A 24,425-nucleotide genomic window follows, 5' to 3' on the forward strand; every position below is an offset into this window, starting at 1 on the left:
GTTACAATACCCAGGCTATTCTAATAACCTAGATTCAAGATGATGGTGGCTTGGGCCAGACAGAATGCATTGGAAATTGTAGAAACGGGCCATAATCCGTTATGGATATCTTTTGAAGGCAGAGTCCAAAGGATTTGCCAATGGATTGGATATAGAGTTTGAGAGAAGGAAAAGCATTAGGGATGATTCCAGAATTTGGGCTACGCAACTAGAAGGATGGACTTGCCATTACTGATCTGGGGAGAACTTGGTTTAGTACATCTAGAGGGAGACCAAAGAGTTCAGTGTTATAAATGCTAGATTTGAGATACTTCTTAAACATCTAAATGGAGAGGTTAAACAGGCAGCTGAATATATGAGTCTGGAGGTCAGAGGAGAGTCCTAGCTGGTGACATAAATCTGGGGCTTGTCCCTGTCCAGATGATGTTTAAAGCCATTAGGTTGAATGAGATCACCGGATAATAAGTGTGAATAGAGAAGGTATCTGAGGACTCAGCGCTGGAGGACATCAACATTTAGACGTAGAGACGGTCAGAAGTCACTGCAGAAGGTCAGAAATCACTGCTTTCTACCATTCAGATGTAGAGAAGGTCTCCTCACTGCAGAGGAGACAGAAAAGTAACAGCCAGTTGTAGTAAGAGAAAAACCAAGTGAAAAGAAAAGGCTGTCCCAGACAAAAATGTTTTAAAGTTCAGGCCATCTTTCTTCCTAACCAGGATTTCTACCATTGCTTCCTATATCCAATCTTGGCTGACATCAGTTTATCTGATCTTTTGAAAACATCAGTTCTGGTCACATGACCTCTGTGTTTAAACCTTTTCATTAGCTGACCATTATTTTTAAGATAAAGTCCAAAGTACTTAATGATTGTGATCTGGTCTCAGATGGCTTTTCTTTTATTTTTTTATTTTTTTTATTTTTTGCTTTATAACAAATTTAATCAGTTATACATATACATATGTTCCCATATCCCCTCCCTTTTGCGTCTCCCTCCCACCCTCCCTATCCCACCCCTCCAGGCAGTCACAAAGCACCGAGCTGATCTCCCTGTGCTATGCGGCTGCTTCCCACTAGCTATCTACCTTACGTTTGGTAGTGTATATATGTCCATGCCGCTCTTTCACTTTGTCACAGCTTACCCTTCCCCCTCCCCATATCCTCAAGTCCATTCTCTAGTAGGTCTGTGTCTTTATTCCTGTCTTACCCCTATGTTCTTCATGACATTTTTTTTTCTTAAATTCCATATATATGTGTCAGCATACAGTATTTGTCTTTCTCTTTCTGACTTACTTCACTCTGTATGACAGACTCTAGGTCCATCCACCTCATTACAAATAGCTCAATTTCATTTCTTTTTATGGCTGAGTAATATTCCATTGTATATATGTGCCACATCTTCTTTACCCATTCATCTGTTGATGGACATTTAGGTTGGTTCCATGTCCTGGCTATTGTAAATAGTGCTGCAGTGAACATTTTGGTACATGACTCTTTTTGAATTATGGTTTTCTCAAGGTATATGCCCAGTAGTGGGATTGCTGGGTCATATGGTAGTTCTATTTGTAGTTTTTTAAGGAACCTCCATACCGTTCTCCATAGTGGCTGTACCAATTCACATTCCCACCAGCAGTGCAAGAGTGTTCCCTTTTTTCCACACCCTCTCCAGCATTTATTGTTTCTAGATTTTTTGATGATGGCCATTCTGACTGGTGTGAGATGATATCTCATTGTAGTTTTGATTTGCATTTCTCTAATGAGTAAAGATGTTGAGCATTCAGATGGCTTTTCTTAAGCGTATCAGCTTCTCTCAAGCAGCTGAATCATTAGGTATTTTCCTTCCTACCCTCTCACCGTTTCTCATATTCTTCAGCCAAACAAAGCTTCTTAGTTGTCTGAATACCCTGGGCCCATATTGGCATAAAGTTCCTTATACGTTCTGTTACTTCTGCCAGAAAACTTTCTCTCCCCCTAATCTTAACCTGTTGAATTTATCCTTCCTCCAGGTTTTGGCTTGGGTCTCACTTCTGCAAAGCAGTCACCATCTTCCCCACAGCCCCCACGTCTGAGTTAGTTACTCCTGTAATTGGCTCAGTATCAAGCAGTTTCCCTATTTCTACACCATATGTTCATTGCCTTAATCCCAGGCTGGATTCCCCCTCTGCTAGACATAATTCCTGCCATCTGGTAGATGGTATAGGATCTTGTTCACCCTTATGCTTGTGGCATTTACCACTGTGCCTAGTATGTATTAGATGTTCAATTCATACTTGTTATTATGGTCTTACATCTTCCTGCTAACTCTGCACGGAGCCTTTTATTGTTAAGGTGAAAATAAAGACTTTGCTTCTTTATATTTATTTTAACTCATTCATGTAGTAGATATTTATTGCACAATTATTCTATATAAATAGTCCTGGCCCAATGAAGTGTGAAGGAAACAGTAAGAAAGGCTTCTTCCCCACAACTTCAAGGTAGAAGATAATAAAGGATTTGAGACGAGGGGGAGGTAAGGACATAGTTCTTAATAATCATCTATTCTGTGCCAGGTGCTAGGTTAAAGTCCAAGCTGGATGCTTCCCAGAATCATTTCTATCAAAGAATGACCCAAATGTGTCCTTACAGTCTGAAAATTAGGTATTTCTCGTCTCCTTACTGACACTCCATTCTACATCTTTTCCCCAAGTACACTGCTTTCATCCATAGTGGAATAATGTAGATTCTGGGAATACACATTCTTTATGATCTTCATAGGGTTAGGGAACTCCTCAGAAGATGCGCAGTCTGCACTGGCAATTTGGACCATTCTCTTTCAGGCTGTGTGGACCTGAATGGTACCTTGAACCCATAGAACGATCTGCGACTTTGAACCATAACATCTTTAAGTTCTCAATAGACTTCTAAGTTCTTCTAAACTAACATGAGGCAACTGGCATCAATGCTAATCTTCTAGCCATGATGTAAAACACATTTTTTTTCTGTTTTACCCAGCATTTTTCTTCATCTCCTGCTGATTATTTTCCATTACATAAACATAGCACTTCCCACAAATTGCATGACTTGTTTTGTCCTTCAGAATCATTCCTACTGTGAATCAATTCAACCCACGCATATGTGCAACATTTATACTTTTCTTACTACTTTCAATCTTTTTATTACCTAATTTTTATTCCATTGTAAGTGTATACCTTTTCTTATTACCATTTTCAAGAATATAACCTTACTGGACATGATGGGATTTCGTTCATTAAATACTTCGGAACTAAGCACAGACACAGTGAATAAGTGATGGACCAATATGTTCATCAGCATCAGAGTAACCCAGGGTACTCGCTAAAAATGTGAATTCACAGGCCCCATCTTTCCACGTGTTAGTATATTCAAAGTTAGAGTTTATATCTTTAATTTCCAGAATAGAAAATGAAAGTGAAGTCATTTTCTCAAGGACTGGAGTTCAAATCCTGCTTTTTGACTCTATCTCTCATTTTACCTTGGTCTCTGTACCTGACGGGAAAAAACACAGTTCTTTTGGCAGTCTGAAGGTAGACTTACCAGATAAAATACAGAACCCTTAGTTATATTTGAATTTCAGATCAACAGTGAATACATTTTAGCATAAGCATGTCCCAAATATGACATGAGAAATACTTGTACTAAAGTTATTCATTCTTGATCTAAAATTCAAATTTAACTATGTCATATTTGTATTTGCTTGATCTGGCAACTTTACTCAGAAGGAAGAATAAAACATGTGAATGTGCATTATCAAGAAATATTTTTTGGGCTTCCCTGGTGGCACAGTGCTTAAGAATCCGCCTGCCAATGCAGGGGACACGGGTTCAAGCCCTGGTCCAGGAAGGTCCCACATGCCGCGGAGCAACTAAGCCCGTGTGCCACAACTACTGAGCCTGCACTCTAGAGCCCGCAAGCCACAACTACTGAAGCCTGCATGCCACAACTACTGAAGCCCGTGCGCCTAGAGCCCGTGCTCCTCGATAAGAGAAGCCACTGCAACGAGAAGCCCGTGCACCGCAACAAAAAGTAGCCACTACTTGCTGCAACTAGAGAAAGCCCACGTGCGGCAACGAAGTCCCAACACAGCCAAAAATAAATAAATTCATTCATTCATTCATTCATTCATTAAAAGAAATATTTTTTATAGAATAGATTATCTTTACTGTCGATCTTGGAAGAATGGTTAGAATTAAAACAAATATTAGAGGAGAGAGCCTTTCAGTAAAAGCAAAAAGTCTGAACAAAAAGAAGTCTACTGAAGTACAAGTTCTACTTGAACAAAATGGATATGGGCACACCTCATTTTATTGTGTTTTGCTTTCTTGAGCTTCGCAGATACTGCTTTTTTTTTCTTTTTACAAATTGAAGGTTTGTGGCCACCTTGTGTTGTCAGATGATGGCTACCATGTTTTAGCAATAAAGTATTTTCTAGTTAAGGTATATCCATTGTTTTGTTTAGACATAATACTGTTGCATGCTTAACAGACTACAGTATAGTGTAAACATAACTTTTAACTGGAAAACCAAACAATTTGTGTGACTCACTTTATTATGATATTTGCTTTATTGTAGTGGTCTGGAACTGAACCCATAATATCTTTGAGTTATGCCTGTAGTCAGATTTAGCCAAAGAGTAGGGTCCCTATGGATGAGAAATGGGCAAAAGCAGTTGAAAAATAGAATGGGGCAGATCAGCAAGTGTCTTGAGCTGTAAGGAAAGTCCCTGTTGGAGTGAACTCAACACCTACTAGAGAGTTATTGAAAGGTAGTGGAGTAGCAGTGCCCGAACCTTGTTTGGAGAGAGTAATCCATGGGTACAGTGGTTCAGAGTGAACAAAGACTGGGGCCTCGGTACCAGGTAAGATGAGACTGCAATGTGGGTGCCTCCTGTTGAAACGGAGATGTGAGAGGCACTGGGGATCCAATCAGTAAGGCGTGTCAGGGGTCTGGGGAAGGGGTCGCTGGAAAGAAGAGGAAAGATGACTCTCAGTCTCAAGCCTGGTCTCTGGTGATGTCATACTAGAGAAAGGGAATTCAAGAAAAGAAAGTATTTGAAGAGATAAGAATGGTGAATTTATGAATCAGATGACAAATTTGAGATGTTAGCGCAACACATAGTTGCATGATGGTTTTATCCATCAAGCAGGAGGAAATGTTGGATGAGGTCTTCACATACGCGATGAGGCAGGAGTTCTTGGTTTGAGACTGTTTGTCATCAGAGGAATAGTTAGTGCTGTCTGCGTGTGAGTGATGATCCAATTAGATGAGCAAAAGGGGCCAAGAACTGAGCTTTAAAGATCTTTTATAGAAGTTTGAGAAGGAAGGGTAGTTCCTAAACAATAAGAAAAGAGAAGTTAGGAGAATCAAATTGAAGGGACTTTTTCTTTCCCCTAGAGGGAGGGTTGGCTATTCTTGTGTTTCTACTGCAGAGCAGTGGAAAAGAATAAGAAAAAGAACATGACTATTAATGGAGTGGTTGAGACCAGTCTTCAAGAGGGAACAGTGGTTTGCGCAAGAGCCAGACTTTAAAAGGGTAAGAGAACAACCGAATAAGACAGAAATAGTGAACGAGTTACATCATTATACAGCCTGGCAATGGGCTTAGGCACCTGTAAAAAGAAGTGAAGCAGGTCTGTAGGTTCTGATAGAGGAAAGATCTACAAGATACTGTACATGGTGGGGAAAAAGAGCAACATACAGGAAAGGAAATATAGAAATATAAGGATAATAGAATTTTTAGAGTAAAAATGGTTAAAAAAATTTTTACTTTTTTTTTTCCTGAAAGATCTCAAAGATATTATCAAGAGTGGTTACTTTTATTTTTTTCAATTTTATTTTTTTATTCGAGTATAGTTCATTTACAATGTTGTGTTAATTTCAGGTGGCTAGCAAAGTGATTCAGTTATATATACATATATATCGGGTTTTATTCATATTCCTTTCCCTTATAGGTTATTACAAAATATTGAGTAGAGTTCCCTGTGCTACAGTAGGTCCTTGTTGGTTATCTGTTTTATATGTGGTCGTGTGTATGTGTTAATCCCAAACTGCTAATTTATCCCTCCTCCACCTCCCCGTTTGGTAACCATAAATTTGTTTTCTATGTCTGTGGGTTTACTTCTCTTTGGTATATAAGTTCATTTGTATCCTTTTTTTTTTTTCTTTTTTTAGATTCCACATATAAGCGACATCATATGGTATTATATGTCTTTCTCTGTCTGGCTTAGTTGGAGGATAGATTTTCTCTTGGTGTAGTGTAACTTTTTATAGTTCCTAAAACATTTTCTCATCATATGCATGTATTCTATTTATTCTTTTGTTTCAGCAGGACAGAGGTTAACTGGTTAGGGAAATTACGGAACATGGATCATGAAAGGTTTAATGTTAAAAACAAATGCTCTAAGTTCTTTTCAACAAAGAGCTAAGGATTTCGTGGATGTGAAAAGATACGGCATCTTTGCAAGGTTTATTAGAGAGTCGGGAGAAGGATTTGGGGGGGAGGTGATTAGGGAGACCAGGCTGTGTTTGCAGGCAGAAGGCAAGGCTCAGGTGTGGAGGCAGAGTTGAAAGATGCAAGGCCAAAAGGGAATAATGAATGAAGCCAGGCCCCCGCGGACGCAGGAGAGGGTGGATCGGAGCTGGCCTGACACAGAGGAGGAGCAGCTGTTCAGGGAACAGGGAAAAGGAAAGGAAAAACGCAGGAAGAAGCAGAGGAATTCGGAGTTATGGAGGAGGGAACTCACATAGGAGGGCCTCTGTTTTTTCAACTAGAAAAGGGGCCAGTGAGAAGCAGGGGTGTTGAAGAAAGGAAACAAAGTTCAGAGTAACTTTTTTTTTTTTTTTATGCGGTACGCGGGCCTCTCACTGCTGTGGCCTCTCCCGTTGCGGAGCACAGGCTCCGGACGCGCAGGCTCAGCGGCCATGGCTCACGGGCCCAGCCGCTCCGCGGCATGTGGGATCTTCCCAGACCGGGGCACGAACCTGCGTCCCCTGCATCGGCAGGCGGACTCTTAACCACTGCGCCACCAGGGAAGCCCCAGAGTAACTGTTTTGATGTAAAGTGTTATTTGGTCATAGGACATGAATACAATAATTACTCAGCTGGAAGGAAGGCCCCGGTGAGTTTGCAAAGCATCGAATTTTGGATGATACCCACCAGTCTAGTTGGTGAGTTTCTCCAGCGGGGCAAGTTGACCTAAGTGCAGGGAGCCACCCTCTAATGGTTAAGCTATTTGGGAGTGAAGACAGATGGGTGTCCAAATGCTGCCTTTGCCATTTTCTCATGACAAAGCCTCGAGCAAGTCTCTATCTTATCTGCACCTAAGTCATCATCATGAAAGAGGAAACTTAATACCTACCTCAAATAGATTTGGTTGTGAGGATGAGAATGTGATCACACCTGTAGCCCTCAGAGAAGCAAGCACAAGCTTAGTGCTCCTTTACTGGGTTACCCTTGCCAGCAAGAGGTATTGTTGCCGAAATTCGGCCTCTGTACACTGGTGCCAGATGAAATCTCAGAGACAGAGTTTGGGATGAAATAGAAAGAGCGAGCTTTTTTGCTTTGCCAGGCAAAGGGGACCACAACGGGCTAATGCCCTCAAGCCTGTGTGTCCCGCTCTGAGGGGGCAGTGAGGAGTTTTATAGTAATGGTTCAAGGAGCAGGGAGGGATCAGCTTGTGGACGTTCTTCTGATTGGCGGGTGGTGAGGTAATTGGGAGTGAGCATCGTCAACCTTCTGGTTCCAACTGGTCTAGGGTCTGTGTTCTTGTGGGCAGCAGTCTTCACCTGGTGGCGGTCTACTTCCTATAAAAGCCATTTAGGAATGTGTGTCAGGCCTTTATCTGTATCTTTCAGGCAAGTTCTGCTATGTGGCAGAATTATCGTCTAAATTGTTACCAGTTCCCCAGCCCAACAGCTATTCTTTATTTCTACATCTTAACATTTCCCAATCATTAACTTTGGAGTCAAACTTTTACTTCAGAAGACAGGGACACAGGGGCTGGTACACGGTTTCAGTATCAGGCAGTGTGACCAGGACAGAGGTTAACAGCTGGATAGAGAATGAGCCAGAGAATTGATTCTGGAGCCAACTGCCTTGGATTGAATCCCAACTCTGCTACTTACCAATCTTGAGGCTTTGGGCAAGGCAAGTGATTTTCTGGCCTCAGTTTACACATTTAAATGGGCACATTTTTACAAGGTTGTTGGATTAAAATGAGTTAATAAGTGTAAAGTAGTAGAACAGTGCCTTGCACATAGTAAGTGCTATTTAAGAATGTGCTGCTGTTGTTATTAATGACAGTAATAACGAGGTTTTGGAGGATGGCACGTTGGAAAAGCGAGATGCTGATTGGTGACGGGATTTTGAGAGTCCAAGCAATGCAGATATAATCAGAATTGCTTACCATGGTTGACCGTAGCTGACCATCTAAAAGCTATTTTCTGATGTGTTAAAGAAAAAAATGTTGCTTCTCAATGACAGCAAGTATAAACAACTCAAACAATAACTTCTGTTATATTTCCGCGTGCAATTAAATACTTGGGTACATCACTCTGTATCTACATAGCACTGCCTGTGCTGGGATGAGGAGGGACTGGTCCAGAGATAGCTGTTTCCTGGGAGCCCAGCACAGCAGCTGGTTCTTTAGCCTCCTATTTATTTTGCCTCTCTCAGCCCTCTCTTTGTAAATATTTATTGTGTTAATTCCTTAGTAATTCACTGCCTCACATATATTCCAATTCAAGTTGCTGAGTTTTTTTTTTTCCCTGAAACGGGAGCAGTGGTCATTTTATAATACCTAATGAGATAAAACAGAATAGCATTTTTTTATTTTATTTTATTTTTTTTTTGCCATACGCGGGCGGGCCTGTCACTGTTGTGGCCTCTCCCGCTGCGGAGCACAGGCTCAGCGGCCATGGCTCACGGGCCCAGCCGCTCCGCGGCACATGGGATCTTCCCAGACCGGGGCACGAACCCGTGTCCCCTGCATCGGCAGGCGGACTCTCAACCACTGCACCACCAGGGAAGCCCTAGCATATTTTTTTAAACTTTTTATTTTACATTGGAATATAGTTGATTAACAATGTTGTGATAGTTTCAGGTGTACAGCAAAGTGATTCACTTATACATATACATGGATCTATTCTTTTTCAAATTCTTTTCCCATTTAGGTTGTTACAGAATATTGAGCAGAGTTCCCTGGACTATACAGTAGGTCATTGTTGGTTATCCATTTTAAATATAGCAGTGTGTACATGTCAGTCCCAAACTCCCTAACTATATGTTTTGAAAGGCACTTTGTTGTGCTCCTTTGTTCATTTGATGTACCTATCTAATCCTGTAAAATAGATTCTAATCTGATATGTAGTTAACCTCATAACACGGGAACTGAGCTAAATTTCCATAAGTAAGTGGCATTAGTATGTCTTTCCAGTGAGAGTCCTGTGGAGAGTGGAAGGCAATCTAAGTAAATAGCCCTTTGCTTTATTCCTTTGGGGACATAAGTTACTGTGCATGACTAGGCGTGATTATAATTCATGAAGACAGGAACTTGCTCATACCCAGTCCTTGAACTCTGAAGTTCGAAGGGGCTTTGAAAGGTCACTTAGCCTTTCTCGCCAACTTTGCCCAAAAATGAAATAACCGCAGACTACGGTCAAGTCACACCGGTTTTGAGAGCCTCTGAAAGGAGATTTCATAAGCTCCCTCAGAAGTACAGTGTGGCTTTTTTTAAACAGCCCTCCTTGTAGAAAAGGTCATTTTAATATCTAAGCAGAGTCCCAAGTGCTATAACAAAAGGCCATGTCCTCCTTTTCAGCCCTTGTTAGAGCTGGTGGAGAGCTCGTTACTAGCTTCATCGTAAATGAAGGTTCACTGGGCACCTACTGTGGCCTCTTCACACTTTATGCGTGAAAGAGCCCCTGCACAAGCCACTTTCTAGTCCTTTCTCCAGGCCAAATGAACCCGTACACATTTCCTTTCCAGGGCCCTAGTTTCCAGCTATTAATCTTTCTAGCCTTTCTCTGTAGATGCTTCACACTCCTTCCAGCAATGAACAGATTCCTCTGTAGTTTCTGACTAATTTGGAATATGAGATTTCCCAGTCCTTGTTTTTTTCTTTTTATTTTCTTTATAGCCTATAGATTACACACAAGTTTTTCTACCACATGTTGGCTCCTTCTGAGCTGGGCCTAAAACTTTCGCAACTCTTGGAGAGAGGAAAATAGGGATGAAGACACAGGAAAGACATCAATCACACGTTGATAGGTAAACAGAAATTCAGAGAAAAGTACCCTATGCCCACAAAAGGCAGAATAGCCTGATCAGTCAGGGGGTATCAAGGCTTTTGTTCAAAATCACTTGGAGGAAACAAACCAGCACCACCTGAGTGTGAGAGCGAGCAGACAGGTATAGACACGTACGTGTAGGTATAGACATGTATGTGTGTGGATGTAAAGGAAAAAGAGGGCCTCTGGGGCAGGGCTTCTACAATCAACCTCAGACCGGGATTTCTTTCCTACTTCTCTTCCCGCAGTCTGAGACCAGGCAAACGATCAACAAACAGTCGCACAATGATTCAACACACATTTCTGTGGGAAATGATAGAGATAGAACTGCTTGTGAAGAACTTAAAGCAGTTATACAGAATGCGCTGGCAGTCAGATCATTAACCATCAGAAGATGCAAAAAGAGTTCTAGGAACCGTAAGTGATAGAAGAGTTTAGAAAACTATGGGTTGGAAGGGTTGGCTGGATTGGCCAGGACAGAGTCACTTTCTTGGAGGATGAGGCCCTGCGCTGGCACCTGACAGATGGGTAGATAGAGATGGGTAGGGCCTAGATGCCTAGTGGTATGGGGGGTATAGGGCAATGACCCGTCATTATAATCTGAAAGGTGAATGGGGCTTTTCGCTAGCAGAGGTCCACCTAGCCGGTAGGTTAATGACTGTTGAATCTGGGGTGTAGGCAGTGTGGAGCGCAGGAGTGCAGGGCTGGACGTAGAGAAAGCTCTCCAGTCCTGGGAAGAGCCTGCACCTTGTGGGCATGTGACTGGAGCAGCTCCCCTGGGAAGGAGCAGCAGTGGCTTCTGATGTTCTGACGAGAGCTGAGTGTGTGCTCATGTGCACACGTACGCGCACGCACTCACTCTTGGGGGTGATTCTGCAGTGGCACCCCTCCAAATGCCCATGTGCTCACAGACACCTACACCCAGCCTTCCCCTTCTCCTATGAAACTGGTGAAAAACATGGAACTAAACCTCAGGTTCTCCTGGGGCCTGTCCTGCACACACATGAAAAGGGAATCAATTACGTTTGGGAGCACACAGGAACCCTTATAGGGAAACCCACTCTACTGTCCTGGAGAAATAAGATTAGAAAATGGTGGGGCACAGGGGGAAAAGAAAAGAAGAAAGAATGAGGTGAAGTAAAAGCAGATAAATAGAGAAGAGAAAAAAAAAGAGGAAAAAGAAGCAGGGTGACCCAACTTTAGAAGAATTTGAGCTATGAGGATGACTGGTTACATCTCTTGAGACGCACACACGTGGCTTTGAGGACTTGTGTCTACCTCTGTAGCTGCACCTGGGTACCAGGATCCCATCACCACCTTGTCTTTTACCAGTTTTAAACAAGAAACAACTGAGAATATGGACCACATGTTAATTCACCCCTGTATCATTTCCGCTGCATGGCTGAGCCTCCACAAGTGTATGTTGACTGAATGAAATTATTAGATCCTGAACCTTCGAATTCCCCGGACAGATTGTTCCTGTAAAATAAATCCCCCTTTGCTTATCTTTCTGTAGGAGTCCATGGACTTCTGCTTTTAGATCAGACTGTCCCACCAAGTGCCAGGGTGAGCCTCATAAGGAAGCAGTGCTCTCCGAACAAACCTCTCTCCCTTCTTTCCCTACCCTATCCCCAAAGTCCCCATATTCATTTTTTAAAATTCTGTAATTCAGTATTTCATTCTCTTAAGTCAAATACATTCTGCACATATTCCTGGAAGAGGAAACACAATGAGCTATATCCAACATCCATACCTCCGTCTGAAGGCATAACTTGGGTCCTTTCCTAAAACAGGACTTGTATCTGGAGGGCAGAGAATTCTGGTTCCTTAGGTAGCAAGAGGGTGGACACATAAAGAACAAGATAGGAATCCAGGGGAACAAAGACAGCTTGTTCCTGCTACTTAGTTTTGTTTCAGGATTTCGTGTCCAGTGATGTCCATTTTCAGCAGAAGTAATTTCACCCTGGTCATCCTCTGGCTCCTGGTCCTATTTTAGTACCTGGGAAGCTAAAGATGCCTTTGTGTCTACTTCGCCAACTCAGCAAGAGAGCAGCTGCATTCAGGACACTGTCTGCCTCTTGCTCTGTGTGCTCCGTTGCCGAGCAGGTGTCTGCTCCCCGGATACACCTTTTAAGATGGTGGTGTCATCAGTCAGCAGCGCCCAAGGACCTGGAGGGGGAGGGGTGGGGGAAGGCTAATTGGTTCCAATCCAAAGTTCTCTCACTGCTCCTGGTACCCTGGCTTGCTGCACCTGTTGTGTTGTGTCCTCTCTCTGCTCTAACGATTCCCTCCAAGGAACTGAATTGAGTAGAGGGAGGGCGAGACTGTAAGTGGGGTGACAGCTGCCGTCCTTTCTCCCCACATGACATAGGTAGACATTTGGCGTTGGTATCAGTCATCATCCCCATGGTTCTGGGTGTCTAGGGAAGACCACCACCAAAGCCCCATCCCTCTCCCTCTCCCATTTGGTCCATCATGACGTTGAACTAAAGCCTAAATCACACCCTGTTTCTCCATACCTCCCAGGCTGTTGTGGTTATGAAAAGTGTCTGATAATCCTCTGACCTTTCAGGTACTGTTCTTTGGGATGGCTGTGTTCTTCTCCTCACGAATTATTTTTATGTGTTGACCGCCCTATTACTGAACCGGTTCTGCTTGATTTCCTTGTTCCCTCTTTAATGGTGGCACCTTATTTTATAGTCCACTAACTTTGTTGAAAATAAATGGACTTGGTATGGTTAGTATTACTCAGTTGGTAACGTAAGTACCATATTAGGGTGCAGTGAATGCAGAGTAAGTGCCGTGCAATTACAAGGTAAATATATGATGGGTTTATTTTATCTGCTAAGCCCAAAAGGGGTGACATAGTAATTACTTTTGGACCTATTAAGTATACCTACTGCATAATCTGTAGGGAAATCAATTATGTAGTTAGTACTTGCCACCTTCCATTTTTACACGTTTTTAAGATTATGTGGTCTTGGGTAAATGCCATGCTGAGTTGCAGTAGCTGTTATGAATCTCTTCCGGAATGAACCACACCCAGTGTACAACTAGCAAAAGGGTTGGGAAGCAGCTACAGCTTACCTTGGGGTATGGGGAGACACCCACAATCTAAATTCAAACTAACGCTTTTATTTTTGCTTTGCCCATGCATTCAATAGGATGGAGTAGGAGAGGTATGGGAGCAACAGCATGTGCCCTCTTATTAGAGACCAGTCCTCTTCCACAAAAAAAGTATCAGAGTCGAGCATTTAATTGGTGCCAGAAAACGTTTACCGTGGACATAAGAGCACCTGGGACCAAACTCTTTTCATATCTCACAATAGAAAGTCACTCATGATTGTAAATACCCTGATGTCTGTCACTATTCTGATGAACTGAGTGACGTGCCAAAGCTCAAGTTCATACTTGTGAGCTCTGGTCTCCTCTCTCGACTCATAGACCATGCGTTACCCTCTCACCCTAGACCGCTCTCTGTGAATGCATGCGCCCCAGGTCATAGACAAGCAGAGCAATTCACCTGTATTTTGTCATTGTACGTGGGTCTCGTGTCTTCCAACAAAAATATAAAAAAATACTTGGCAGGGCAATAGGACGTCCAAAAACAAGCAAATTAAGCAGTTGCCTGTTTTTCCTTGAAAAATATGATATTATTTGCAAAATTGATTCTGTTCCAGATTCCATTATGTGGTGAGCTACATGAATGCAGTTACGTTATTTGACTAGCATCCCTTTGATTTATACAAGGTCTTCTAGAAACACGATTATTGTGTGAAAGAGAGTCCAACTCGCAGCTAGCTACATTTGTCATTTCGTCTGATCAGTATCTCCCAAAATTCCGATAGCATTTCATTCTGGGTCCGGGGTGGGTCTTTGGCCCTGTGCCCATGTTGGCCATTTAGGATTTCTCTTGTGTCTTTCAGGCATTGAGAATGCCAGCGACATCGCTTTGTACTCAGGCTTGGGCGCTGCGGTCGTGGCTGTCACAGTCCTGGTCGTCGGCATCACGCTTTACAGACGGAGCCAGAGTGACTACGGCGTGGACGTTATCGACTCTTCTGCATTGACAGGTGGCTTCCAGACCTTCAACTTCAAAACAGTCCGTCAAGGTCAGCGGCATAGGGCCCCCCCAACACTGCGTCCCCAGGACCATAGACTACATTCACGCAAGACCCTGGCGCTCTTTGGTCCTGTGTGAGGGTAGCTCTTGGCACTGGGAACTGCTACCAAATTGTCTTCACTCCTTAGGACACCAGGTTCGATGGAGGAGTCTGAGTCCTTGGCTGCTGTGAGGATCAATGGGTCTCGGTTTACTCCTACCGACATTTTATATGAGGCATCTCATTTAAATCTTTGATATGTAGTGAGCCTAACAAGTTATTTTATCTCAGGTCACCCAACTTTCTATTTTAACCAGCCTGCTTTGGGGATGTGTATTTAGTTAACTAAAGTACTGCTTATTCAATGCTAAGGGCCAACGACTATATACTAGGCATATTTATTACACCACTTATTAGGTGGAGTTATTTTTGTGGCTTCTATTTTAAATAAGTAAAAGGATTTTCAAGGATCTCTGATGGGCCAGTTAGCCAGGGAAAAAATGAAATTTCCAGCCTAAATGACTCTGCTGTTGCCAAGTTAAGGCAGTCTTTTGTTGTGGGGAAAGAAAATGTATCATGTCAAACTACAGCAATATTCATTTTTAAAACACAGTCATTTAATTCTCTTATCCGAACCACTCTATTCTTGATTGGGAGATGGGGGTGAGACGGATGGCTTTTATTTTACAAAATGAAATTGTCTCACTTCCGTAGATGAAGTTTTCTACCTTGACCCTCGTGGTCAATATTGTCACTTTTATCTCTGTTTACTGCTTGTCAGTAGCACCTGCAGCACATGACAAGAAGTCTCACTGCTTGGCAGTGATGGAGTAGGGACAGGATGGCGAAGCAGGAACCCAAGCAGACTAGAAATTGGGAGATGGCCGGGAGAGACAGGATGTGTGACTGCTTACCACTCACTTCTGGCACCTCGGCTTCAGGTCCGGGTCTGAGTCTGGTTGACCTCAGATGAGAACACATACCCTCAATGTGGGTATAGAGCTTAGTATATAGGATTTAATTAGAAATACATCCAATGAAGAACTGATCTTTATTTATTTATTTATTTATTTATTTATTTATTTATTTATTTATTTATTTTATTTTTATTTTGGGCTGCATTGGGTCTTTGTTGCTGCGCGTGGGCTTTCTCTCGTTGCGGTGCGCGGGCTTCTCATTGCAGTGGCTTCTCTTATTGCGGAGCACGGGCTCTAGGCACCTGGGCTTCAGTAGTTGTGGCACGCAGGCTCAGTAGTTGTGGCTCGTGGGCTCTAGAGCGCACGCTCAGTAGTTGTGGCGCACAGGATTAGTTGCTCCATGGCATGTGGGATCTTCCCGGACCAGGGCTCGAACCCATGTCCCCTTCATTGGCAGGTGGATTCTTAACCACTGTGCCACCATGGAAGCCCAAGAACTGATCTTTTTAAGTGTGTAAGAAACTAGAACTGTATTTCCATCAAATCATAAGATATCAATGTCTTTGACCCTAACACTTGAAAAATAGAGACTATACAGTAGTGTGAGAGGCAGCTTTGTGCACAACTTCAGAGGCTTTGAAATCAGATAGACTTGAATCCAGAATTGCTGTAGGACCTAGTTAATCAATTATTCTCTCTCAGCCTCAATTCTTACAGCTATAAAGTGGGGATACTAACATCTATCTCAGAAGGTTCTTGTAAGGATGAAACCACCTGGAATAACATGGGTCATACACCCTTGGCTTATGGAAGGGACTCAGTAAATGCAGTATCGTTCTAGAAGCCAGTTGTTTCCTCTTACCTTGGTATAGGACACCAGTGAGTTCCCTAGAGCACCAGGCAGCATGTGAGAGGTTGAGAAGTTCCCTGACCTGAACATTTGGGGAAGGCTGACTTGGATAAGTTGAAACACATCTCGTTACCGTGACGCTTCTCAGGCTGTACGTGCACTGTGAATTTCTAGGAGAGGATGTAGCCTTTCCAAACGTACTTCACCATTTTCTTTGACCAAGAATTCACAAAACTAGTGATATAAGCAGAAACCCTTTATTAAAATTCTACTCTCCCCCATGTTCATGGTGAGGCTACACCGTACAATGATGCTCTGTTGTCTCAGTGACATCCCTTCCTGAACAAATAGGGCTGGAGCCCCAGCAAGGTGAACGGTGAGGCTTAAATAGAATGTCATATGTAGAGGGACCTCAAAGGACATCCAAAGAAGAACTTGGGGTCACTGAGGGATTGTCCCCTATCAAACTGGAATCAAGTTGGCTGCCAACTTTCTTCAACCGTTGACTCTGTCATATGTATATATTATGATAATCAAGCATTTTAGACTTGAGTCTAACTCCAGGAAATGTTTTTTGCTTCTTGGCTTTACATAAGATAGGAGGGTCTTTTAAAAGTAGCCAGAAATTAAACTCCAGAAGGTAAGACAAAACAGCCCTGAGACTCAGAGATATGCTTTTTCAGGTATCGGGTATCTGGCTCCAAACTCTTCAGATGTGAGATGGTTCTTCAATCCCACTTCTTGCCTGGGAAAACCATAACCCAGGGTAAGGCTGGTACCTGGAGAGTTCAATGCAGTTCTGTTACAAACCTCAGCTCCTTATTATGTCTGTGTCTTAGCACAAGAGCCTCAAACATGAAAGAAATGCCTCATCAAGTTGCCTTTAGATCTATAAGGTCATTTCATCTCATTTTAAACCTCCTCCTCTATGATTTTGGATTCTTAGAGCATCAGAACAAAGAGGTGGGAAAAGTCAGGGTTATAGATTTCCTGCTGGCATTGTTACAAATTATGAAAATGGAAAAACAATAGAGGCTAATACACTATGACCTGCAATTGCAACATTTTCAAAAATATCATACTTGAAACAGTTTTGTCAAGCCCCAAAGGAAAATGGTTTAATATGGTTTGCGTTTCAATTTGAGATGTCACATTGACGGACTGATATGGGTGGGAAGTTTGGAACTGAGGGTTATTTTGTTATTTACTAATAAATGAGATTACTTCATCACAGGAAAATGTCACAGCATTTCTTTTTTTATACTTGGCAAAAATATATATATATCGGTAAGTTCCAATAGATGAGAAAGTCCAATTTCTCATGTTTTTGTAAGGATTATTTTTCTCCATTTGTTTTGAGTAAGAAAGGAAGCCATTCTAAGATGCTCCCCGTGTGGAATCTGAGTCTTCCTAGCCCTGTGTGGTACCCTCTTTGCCTCTCAGAGTGACATACATGCTCTTAGAGCCAGTTGGCTACTCAGACATGGAGCGATTTGAGAAGTCCCCTGACCCTTTTGCTCTGAGGACACATCATGTCCTCCCCCAGCCCCAGAAACTGCCCAGAATCCCACGTGAGACGTGCTGGCACCCACCCCACCTGCTGTTATAAACAGCAGCCCCTCGTCACCACGCTGTGTCATCTCTTGCCATTTAAAATGAACAGATGTTACTTTTGTTCCAAACTGGCTTGCAAAACAGCTTTTTTTTTCCTGTTTTATTTTTTGGAAGCTTCTCTTTGCCAGTTAAAAGAATCCCATAAACCATCATACCTGAGTGAGTTGCCTGGTGGAGTGCCAGAAATACTTGTTTTGAAAAGATGATAGCATGTAAAGAACTCTGGAAAGTGATGCATTTGGTCAGTGGCATTCAGGGAATTGACTGTGAAAGCCAGAGCTCCTGATTCCAAGGCTCTGGGCACTCATGAGCAGCCATTAGAGGTGCTTTAGATACCCACGGTGGGTCTGAAGGGCTAGCCTTGACCGGAGCAGCTGGCGAGCCTTTGTTGTACAGTTAGGAGAAGCAGATGTAAAGGGCTAACTGTGATGCTTTCCGGTTTCTGAGTAACAGATCAATCTTCTTTGACCAGGTAACTCCCTGCTCTTGAATTCCTCCATGCAACCAGACCTAACAGTAAGCCGAACATACAGTGGGCCCATCTGTCTACAGGACCCCCTGGACAAGGAACTCATGACAGAGTCCTCACTCTTTAACCCTTTGTCGGACATCAAAGTCAAAGTGCAGAGCTCATTCATGGTTTCCCTGGGTGTGTCTGAGAGAGCTGAGTACCATGGCAAGAATCATTCCGGGACTTTTCCCCATGGAAACAACCGTGGCTTCACTACAGTGCATCCCAGAAATAAAACACCCTACATCCCAAATCTGTCATCACTTCCTACAAGAACAGAACTGAGGACCACTGGAGTCTTTGGCCATTTAGGAGGACGCCTAGTAATGCCAAATACAGGTGGGTGGTAAGTGTGCGTTTGTGTATTTCCGTGCATTTGTTTGAACGTGTTATATTTACATAATGATGTCCCGTAAGATTCATTTATAAGATGGTGACTGTTCCCATGTCAGAGTGACAAACACCGTGGCTCCATAAGTTGGCTTGATTTACATGGCAAACCAGAACCAGCACTGAGATTAGATTTTGCCATCTTCATCTCGGCATGGACCGTACACTCCATCAGATGCTCTGTTAGGCTTGACAGCCATATTGGCTCAGAAGCTTCGGGTGGTCCCCAGAGTTTAAGCCCCCTTGAAATATATTTCCTAGAACATGATCAGGAAGCACTGAAAAGATTCTTTGACATGACTGAAAAATACCATTTTTATAGTGAAGCATGGTTTACTCACTAGTTGATAATTTACTGCAGTGACACTCAAACTTCCTCAGTAACTGACCTAATAAACACCATCGGTGTCTGCCAACCTTACTGCAATGTTGCTTTATGATGCGCAGTGATGAGGGTTCCTTACTGGGTTGCTGTTTTGAATTCAGACTTCAGATCCATGGCCATATAGTTCTCAAGGGTGTTTTCTTCCTTTGGGTTGGAAGATTTTCTTGATGTTTTGACAAGGTGTACAGCCCACGTCACTTTGAAAATGACACCGTATCTATAGCTTAGTCTTCAGAGTTGCCATCTAAGACCTAACTAACTGGATGGAGGAAGAGAGCCATCTCTCCTCCAATTTCTGAGCAATGAGACTTAGGGAGTGCTCTGAATCATCACTGTTGGCTGAGAGGAAAGGGAATCTATCAGATCTGCAAGTGTTGTTAAAGAACTGGCTAGCATTGAGTCAGGACCAGCAGGGCCTTGGCAGATTTCTCTGTAGGGTAGAACTAACCCACCTAAAATATCAAACATTTTCTCTTATACAATGAATTCTGTAGTAGAACTAGTCTGATGCTACCATTCCACTAACTGACCATCTAAGTAGCTTAGTGACTTGCGCCTGCAATTTGTTTCAAGCTGATGATTGTTTGGTTTTCCTGTATCAGTTGCTTCCTTAAAAACTTCATTTCAGGCAAATAGCCCTCCAGTACAGCCCCAATGATGATTTTGTTTTCTATACTTCCAATTCTCTAAATCTTCCTCAGTCAGTGTTCTCGGATGTGGTAAGAAAATTTGTTGAAGTATGTCTGAGTGTCAATGCGTGATGCCTTCCACCTGGTGAGATTTGGCAGATAGGAGATTGATGGGACATGAGCAGGCGGCCATATTAACAGGTACTGTTCTTGTAAGAATCTGTAAATTGCAAGTGTGGGATCTGGAAAAGATACAAACCCTGCCCTTTCAAAAAGAAGAGTATATATATACACATCAGAACTTTATGAAGTTGCATGTTGAGTTTGAATACTTTGATTTCCACTTTCTTACCTAGTGCTTGGCACTTAGGTGCCTCTCAGTAGTTACTGGTTGAATAGATTGGCCCACTCTTCCCATCCTTGTGTGTCCGTGTGTGTACATTTACATACACATGGAGGAAGTGCCAAGATTCACCCATTTATTGGCTATGTTTGTTTAACGTTCATCAAAGAATGTGAGATGAAATCACAATGAAACAGATTTTTTTTCTTGTTTCCCTTCTGACTTGAGAGACACTTGGGTTGAAAACTCAAAGTTCTGATAGCGTCTTCTATGATTCCCAAACGGTTCCTCTGTGAAGGCGCATTTTCAGAGCTCTGAACAAGAAGCCCTAGACAAGATTGAAGCTGTTCACTGGGAATGAGTTTGAGGAAAAATAAGTGTGGGGAATTGAAACATATGCTCTGTGATTTGCAGAACATAAATGTAAAATATGCCCTGGGGAGCTAAAGTATAAAGAAGCAAGGCACAGAAATTAAATTGTTGTAATGTCATCCATCCCAAATTATTGTGGGGTGCCTGGCATTGGTCCCCACACTCTCAGAATGACTTATTATGCAAAACATGAACTAAAAAACTCAGGTGGCTCTGTTGTCTTATCAAATAAAAAGGCTGTCAGGGTAGCAGGTGGAGTTTGGGGGAGAGTATATTTTTCTTTAATCAGAGATAACTCGTGAATGACATGTTGAAAATAGATACGTCTTTAGGGGACCACAGGCATAAACATTTACAGAGCCATTCATTCTTCGTAAGGGGTAACTTGCCGCAAGCAGTACCACCTCCCATGACCTTTGCCTCTGTATTTGACTATCTGCAGTTGCCATATACAATTTACATGTTTGGGTGGGGGGAGGGAAGTATGTTTAAAGGATAATCATGTAAAATTGTTTAAAGCTCCAATGATCCCATACATTCAGGTTGAATTTAGGAGTATTCTGAATAATGTTTCATTGTAAACACAAGAATTAAGCCGACTTCAAAGGAATGTGGTAGGATCTGCTCTACAAACAGCCCTTTCTCAAAAGTCCACACGCATATTTATTCTGACTCCATCTGGGAGTTGATTGTCAGGCCCTGCTGGTCTGCAGAAGACAGCATGTCTCAAAGCCTGGCTTTTTTTTTTCCCCCTCAAAATATTGAATCCTGTTCATATAGTCATGATTTATTTTTTGAGCGCTTACTCTCTGCCAGGCATTGTGCTATAGAAAAGACAAACAAATCAACATGTCAGAAGGCAAATAAATGATCATTTGGGCTGGCGATCAAACTGACTTCTCAAGGGCATGAGGGAACTTTCTGAGGCAGTGGAAATGTTCTGTATCTTGATCTCGATGGTGGTTACATGAGAGTATACATTTGCCCCAAAACTCATCAATTCGTATACCTAACATGGGTCCATGTTTAAGCATGTGAATTATACCCCAATCAAGGGGAAAAAAGGAAAAGAAAAATGGGAAACAGGAGCACAACAAAACTCTTATTTTGGGTTAATTGCCTAAGAGGGCATTATTTCTTGATGATAACCTCTTGTGCTTTTCTGTGTCTAAAAAATAGGGTCCAAATGTCCCTGTTGTCATCATAGTCTAAAAGAGAGGCAACAGAGAGAAACTGCGATGCCAAACTAAGAATACACAATGTCTAGTGTGTGTATTCAAGTTGACATCCACACACACTGAATATCCTGTATTACAACTTCTGCTTCCCAGCAGGGAAGGATGTAATGGAGGCCACTTCATTTGGCAACTACATGTAAGGAAGAACAGGCAATTAAAGGAGAAGCCTGATCAGAGGCCACTAAGTATGGCAATTACAGTTCTCCTACTGTTGACATTAGAGTCCAGAATATAAATGAATACCCTTGCAGAAAAGCTGTAAGCAAGATTTAAATGGGCCTCATTCTTAGTATTAGTGAAGGATACTGATGATAACTAGCGTCTTACTGAATAATGTTCATAAATGTGAATCACAAATAACTTGTTTTGCCCTGAGTCTTGCATTCCTTGATTCTATAGCAGCTAACAGGCACATAGAAGGATATCGGTAAAGCCTGCCATCTCTAGGTTTAAATTATCATCAGCAACCTGAAAGCTTCCTGTGTGATTACATTAGCTCTAATGAAAGGGGAAAAGGTGAGTGCTGCATTATTCAAAGAACAGGAGACTACCCTGAGATTTTATTTTGTAAAGATCTTACTGTGTCTCTATTTCATTTCTTTTTATAAACAAGAAGGTACATTAAAGAGAATCTCTGCCTGCTCCAGACTCCTCCCTCTTGGCCAAAGTGAAATATTTAGTTCACAGCATTCAGGAGGAAAGAGGGGAATTTTCAAATGCAGTGTGATGTGCCCTCCTGTGCCCCCCTTCCCTTCATTATATGATTTTACTGAAGTAAGGCTACTGAGTTTTTTTCAATTTGACCTTGAATGAATATGGTTAAGTCACCTTTAACCTTTTCTAGCTTCTGTTTGCAAATATGGGGCCAAATAGTGGCTACACAACAACCTATAAGTTCCTAAGCTTATCCATGCTTTTTCCTTCTCCAGTTTTCTTGACAAAATGCACTACTCCATTGGTCACCTCCCTAAACTGACTTCAAGATGCACCATTTAGAAGACAGTTACACACCAGGCTCTAGCAAAATGTTAGATGGCTCCCGCATCATCCCAGATACCTTTTCAGGAAATGAATGGATAGAGAAGTACCTTTTGAAATTTTAGAGTCGATTAACTGATAAAGTCATATGTTTTCAGATATGTTTGATAGTGCCAGGTCTCAGGACACCAAATCTTATAAGAGAATTTTTAAAATGCTAGGAAGACTATTTTTTTAACTTATTTTATTGAAGTATTGTTGACTTACAATGTTGTGTTAACTTCTGCTCTACAGCAAAGTGATTCAGTTAAACCATAATGGAAAAGAATATAAATATGTATATCACAGGAGATTGAATATAGTTCCCTGTGCTGTACAGAAAACCTTGTTGTTTATCCATTCCATATGTAATAATTTACATCTGCTAACCCCAAACTCCCAATCCATCCCTCCCCAACCTCAAGTCTGTTCTCTATGTCTGTGAATCTCTTTCCTAGGTTCGTTTCTGTTGTATTTTAGATTGCATATATAAGTTATAGCATATATTTGTGTTTGTCAGACTTACTTTCCTTAGTGTGATAATCTCTAGGTCCATCCATGTTGCTGCAAATGGTGTTATTTCCTTTTCTATGGCTGAGTAATATTCCATTGTATATATGTACCACATCTTCTTTTATCCATTCCTCTGTCGATGGACATCTAGGTTGTTTCTATGTCTTGGCTATTGTAAATAGTGCTGCTGTGAACACTGGGGTGCATATATCTTTTCAAATTAGAGTTTTGTCCAGATATATGCCCAGGAATGGGATTTCTGGATCATATGGCAACTCTATTTTTAGTTTTCTGAGGAACCTCCATATTGCTTTCCACAATAGCTTCACCAATTTACATTAGGAAGACTTTAAATAAAAATCTAATTTGAGTACACAGTTGACTAATATGCAGTTCTTTATGTCACTTTAGGAAACAATGTCTGCCAGGATTGGAATTTCATAAAGTGCTGTGAGGTGGTCCCTCTTTGAGAGCAGCTGTAAGCTGTTCAGCTGAGGTGCTTCAGGATAATTGGAGAATCTACAAATGATTTCTTGGCTTTTTCTGTTTCAGGGGTGAGTTTACTGATACCACATGGTGCCATCCCGGAGGAGAATTCTTGGGAGATTTACATGTCCATCAACCAAGGTGAACCCAGGTAAGAGACAAGGATGGCATATTAATGAGATCTTAAGTATGAAATGGAACTTCTGCAGAAAATCTGAAGTTATTAAGATAATGTGACACAGTGGTGTGTGGGTGAGACAGTGAGCTACTTGACTACACAGAGGGAAAAACTAGTTGCAAAACTGTTGGCTGTCCATTTTTTAGGCAGCTAACCCAAGTCACCAACATCTAGACAGCAGACACTGAAACAGTAAATCCATAGGCAAGGCATAATCAGGGTCTCTCCACAAACAGTGACTGCGAAACAGAGCCTTCCTCTCAAAAGAAGAAAATATCATCCCTGGAGGTACCCTTTGGTGCTACACATTATGAAAATGCAGAGAATAACTGACCTGTGACCTTTTAATATCAACAGAAGACCTGCCCTAAAGCCGAGAGACAATTTCTTAGGCAATTTTCCTCAAAGAAAAAAATAGTCGATACTTCAGTAGCTTTCAGGTCTGACAAATTTCAGCAGCATTGAACTCAATTACATGAACAAATACAAATCTTGCTGCATACTCTTAATGAAAGTAGTTGGTTATTTTCCTAGTGCAACTATAATATTTGTAGAAATGTTGCCTGCCTCCACACAAAAT

At 42.0% G+C, this 24,425-nt stretch overlaps 1 protein-coding gene across 2 annotated transcripts in view; it reads left to right on the forward strand.

Annotated features, from left to right (window-relative positions):
* UNC5D (unc-5 netrin receptor D) overlaps nucleotides 1-24,425 on the forward strand; it is a 620,692-nt gene that overhangs the window by 529,172 nt on the left and 67,095 nt on the right. For both annotated transcript variants that reach the window (XM_060085992.1, XM_060085993.1), the window contains 3 exons: nucleotides 14,226-14,411; nucleotides 18,256-18,633; nucleotides 23,734-23,818. In XM_060085992.1, coding sequence (XP_059941975.1) covers nucleotides 14,226-14,411; nucleotides 18,256-18,633; nucleotides 23,734-23,818 — 649 coding nt within the window. The remainder of the gene's footprint in view (nucleotides 1-14,225; nucleotides 14,412-18,255; nucleotides 18,634-23,733; nucleotides 23,819-24,425) is intronic.

This window comes from Mesoplodon densirostris, chromosome 20 (genome assembly GCF_025265405.1).
Source record: "Mesoplodon densirostris isolate mMesDen1 chromosome 20, mMesDen1 primary haplotype, whole genome shotgun sequence".
Lineage (NCBI taxonomy): Eukaryota > Metazoa > Chordata > Mammalia > Artiodactyla > Ziphiidae > Mesoplodon > Mesoplodon densirostris.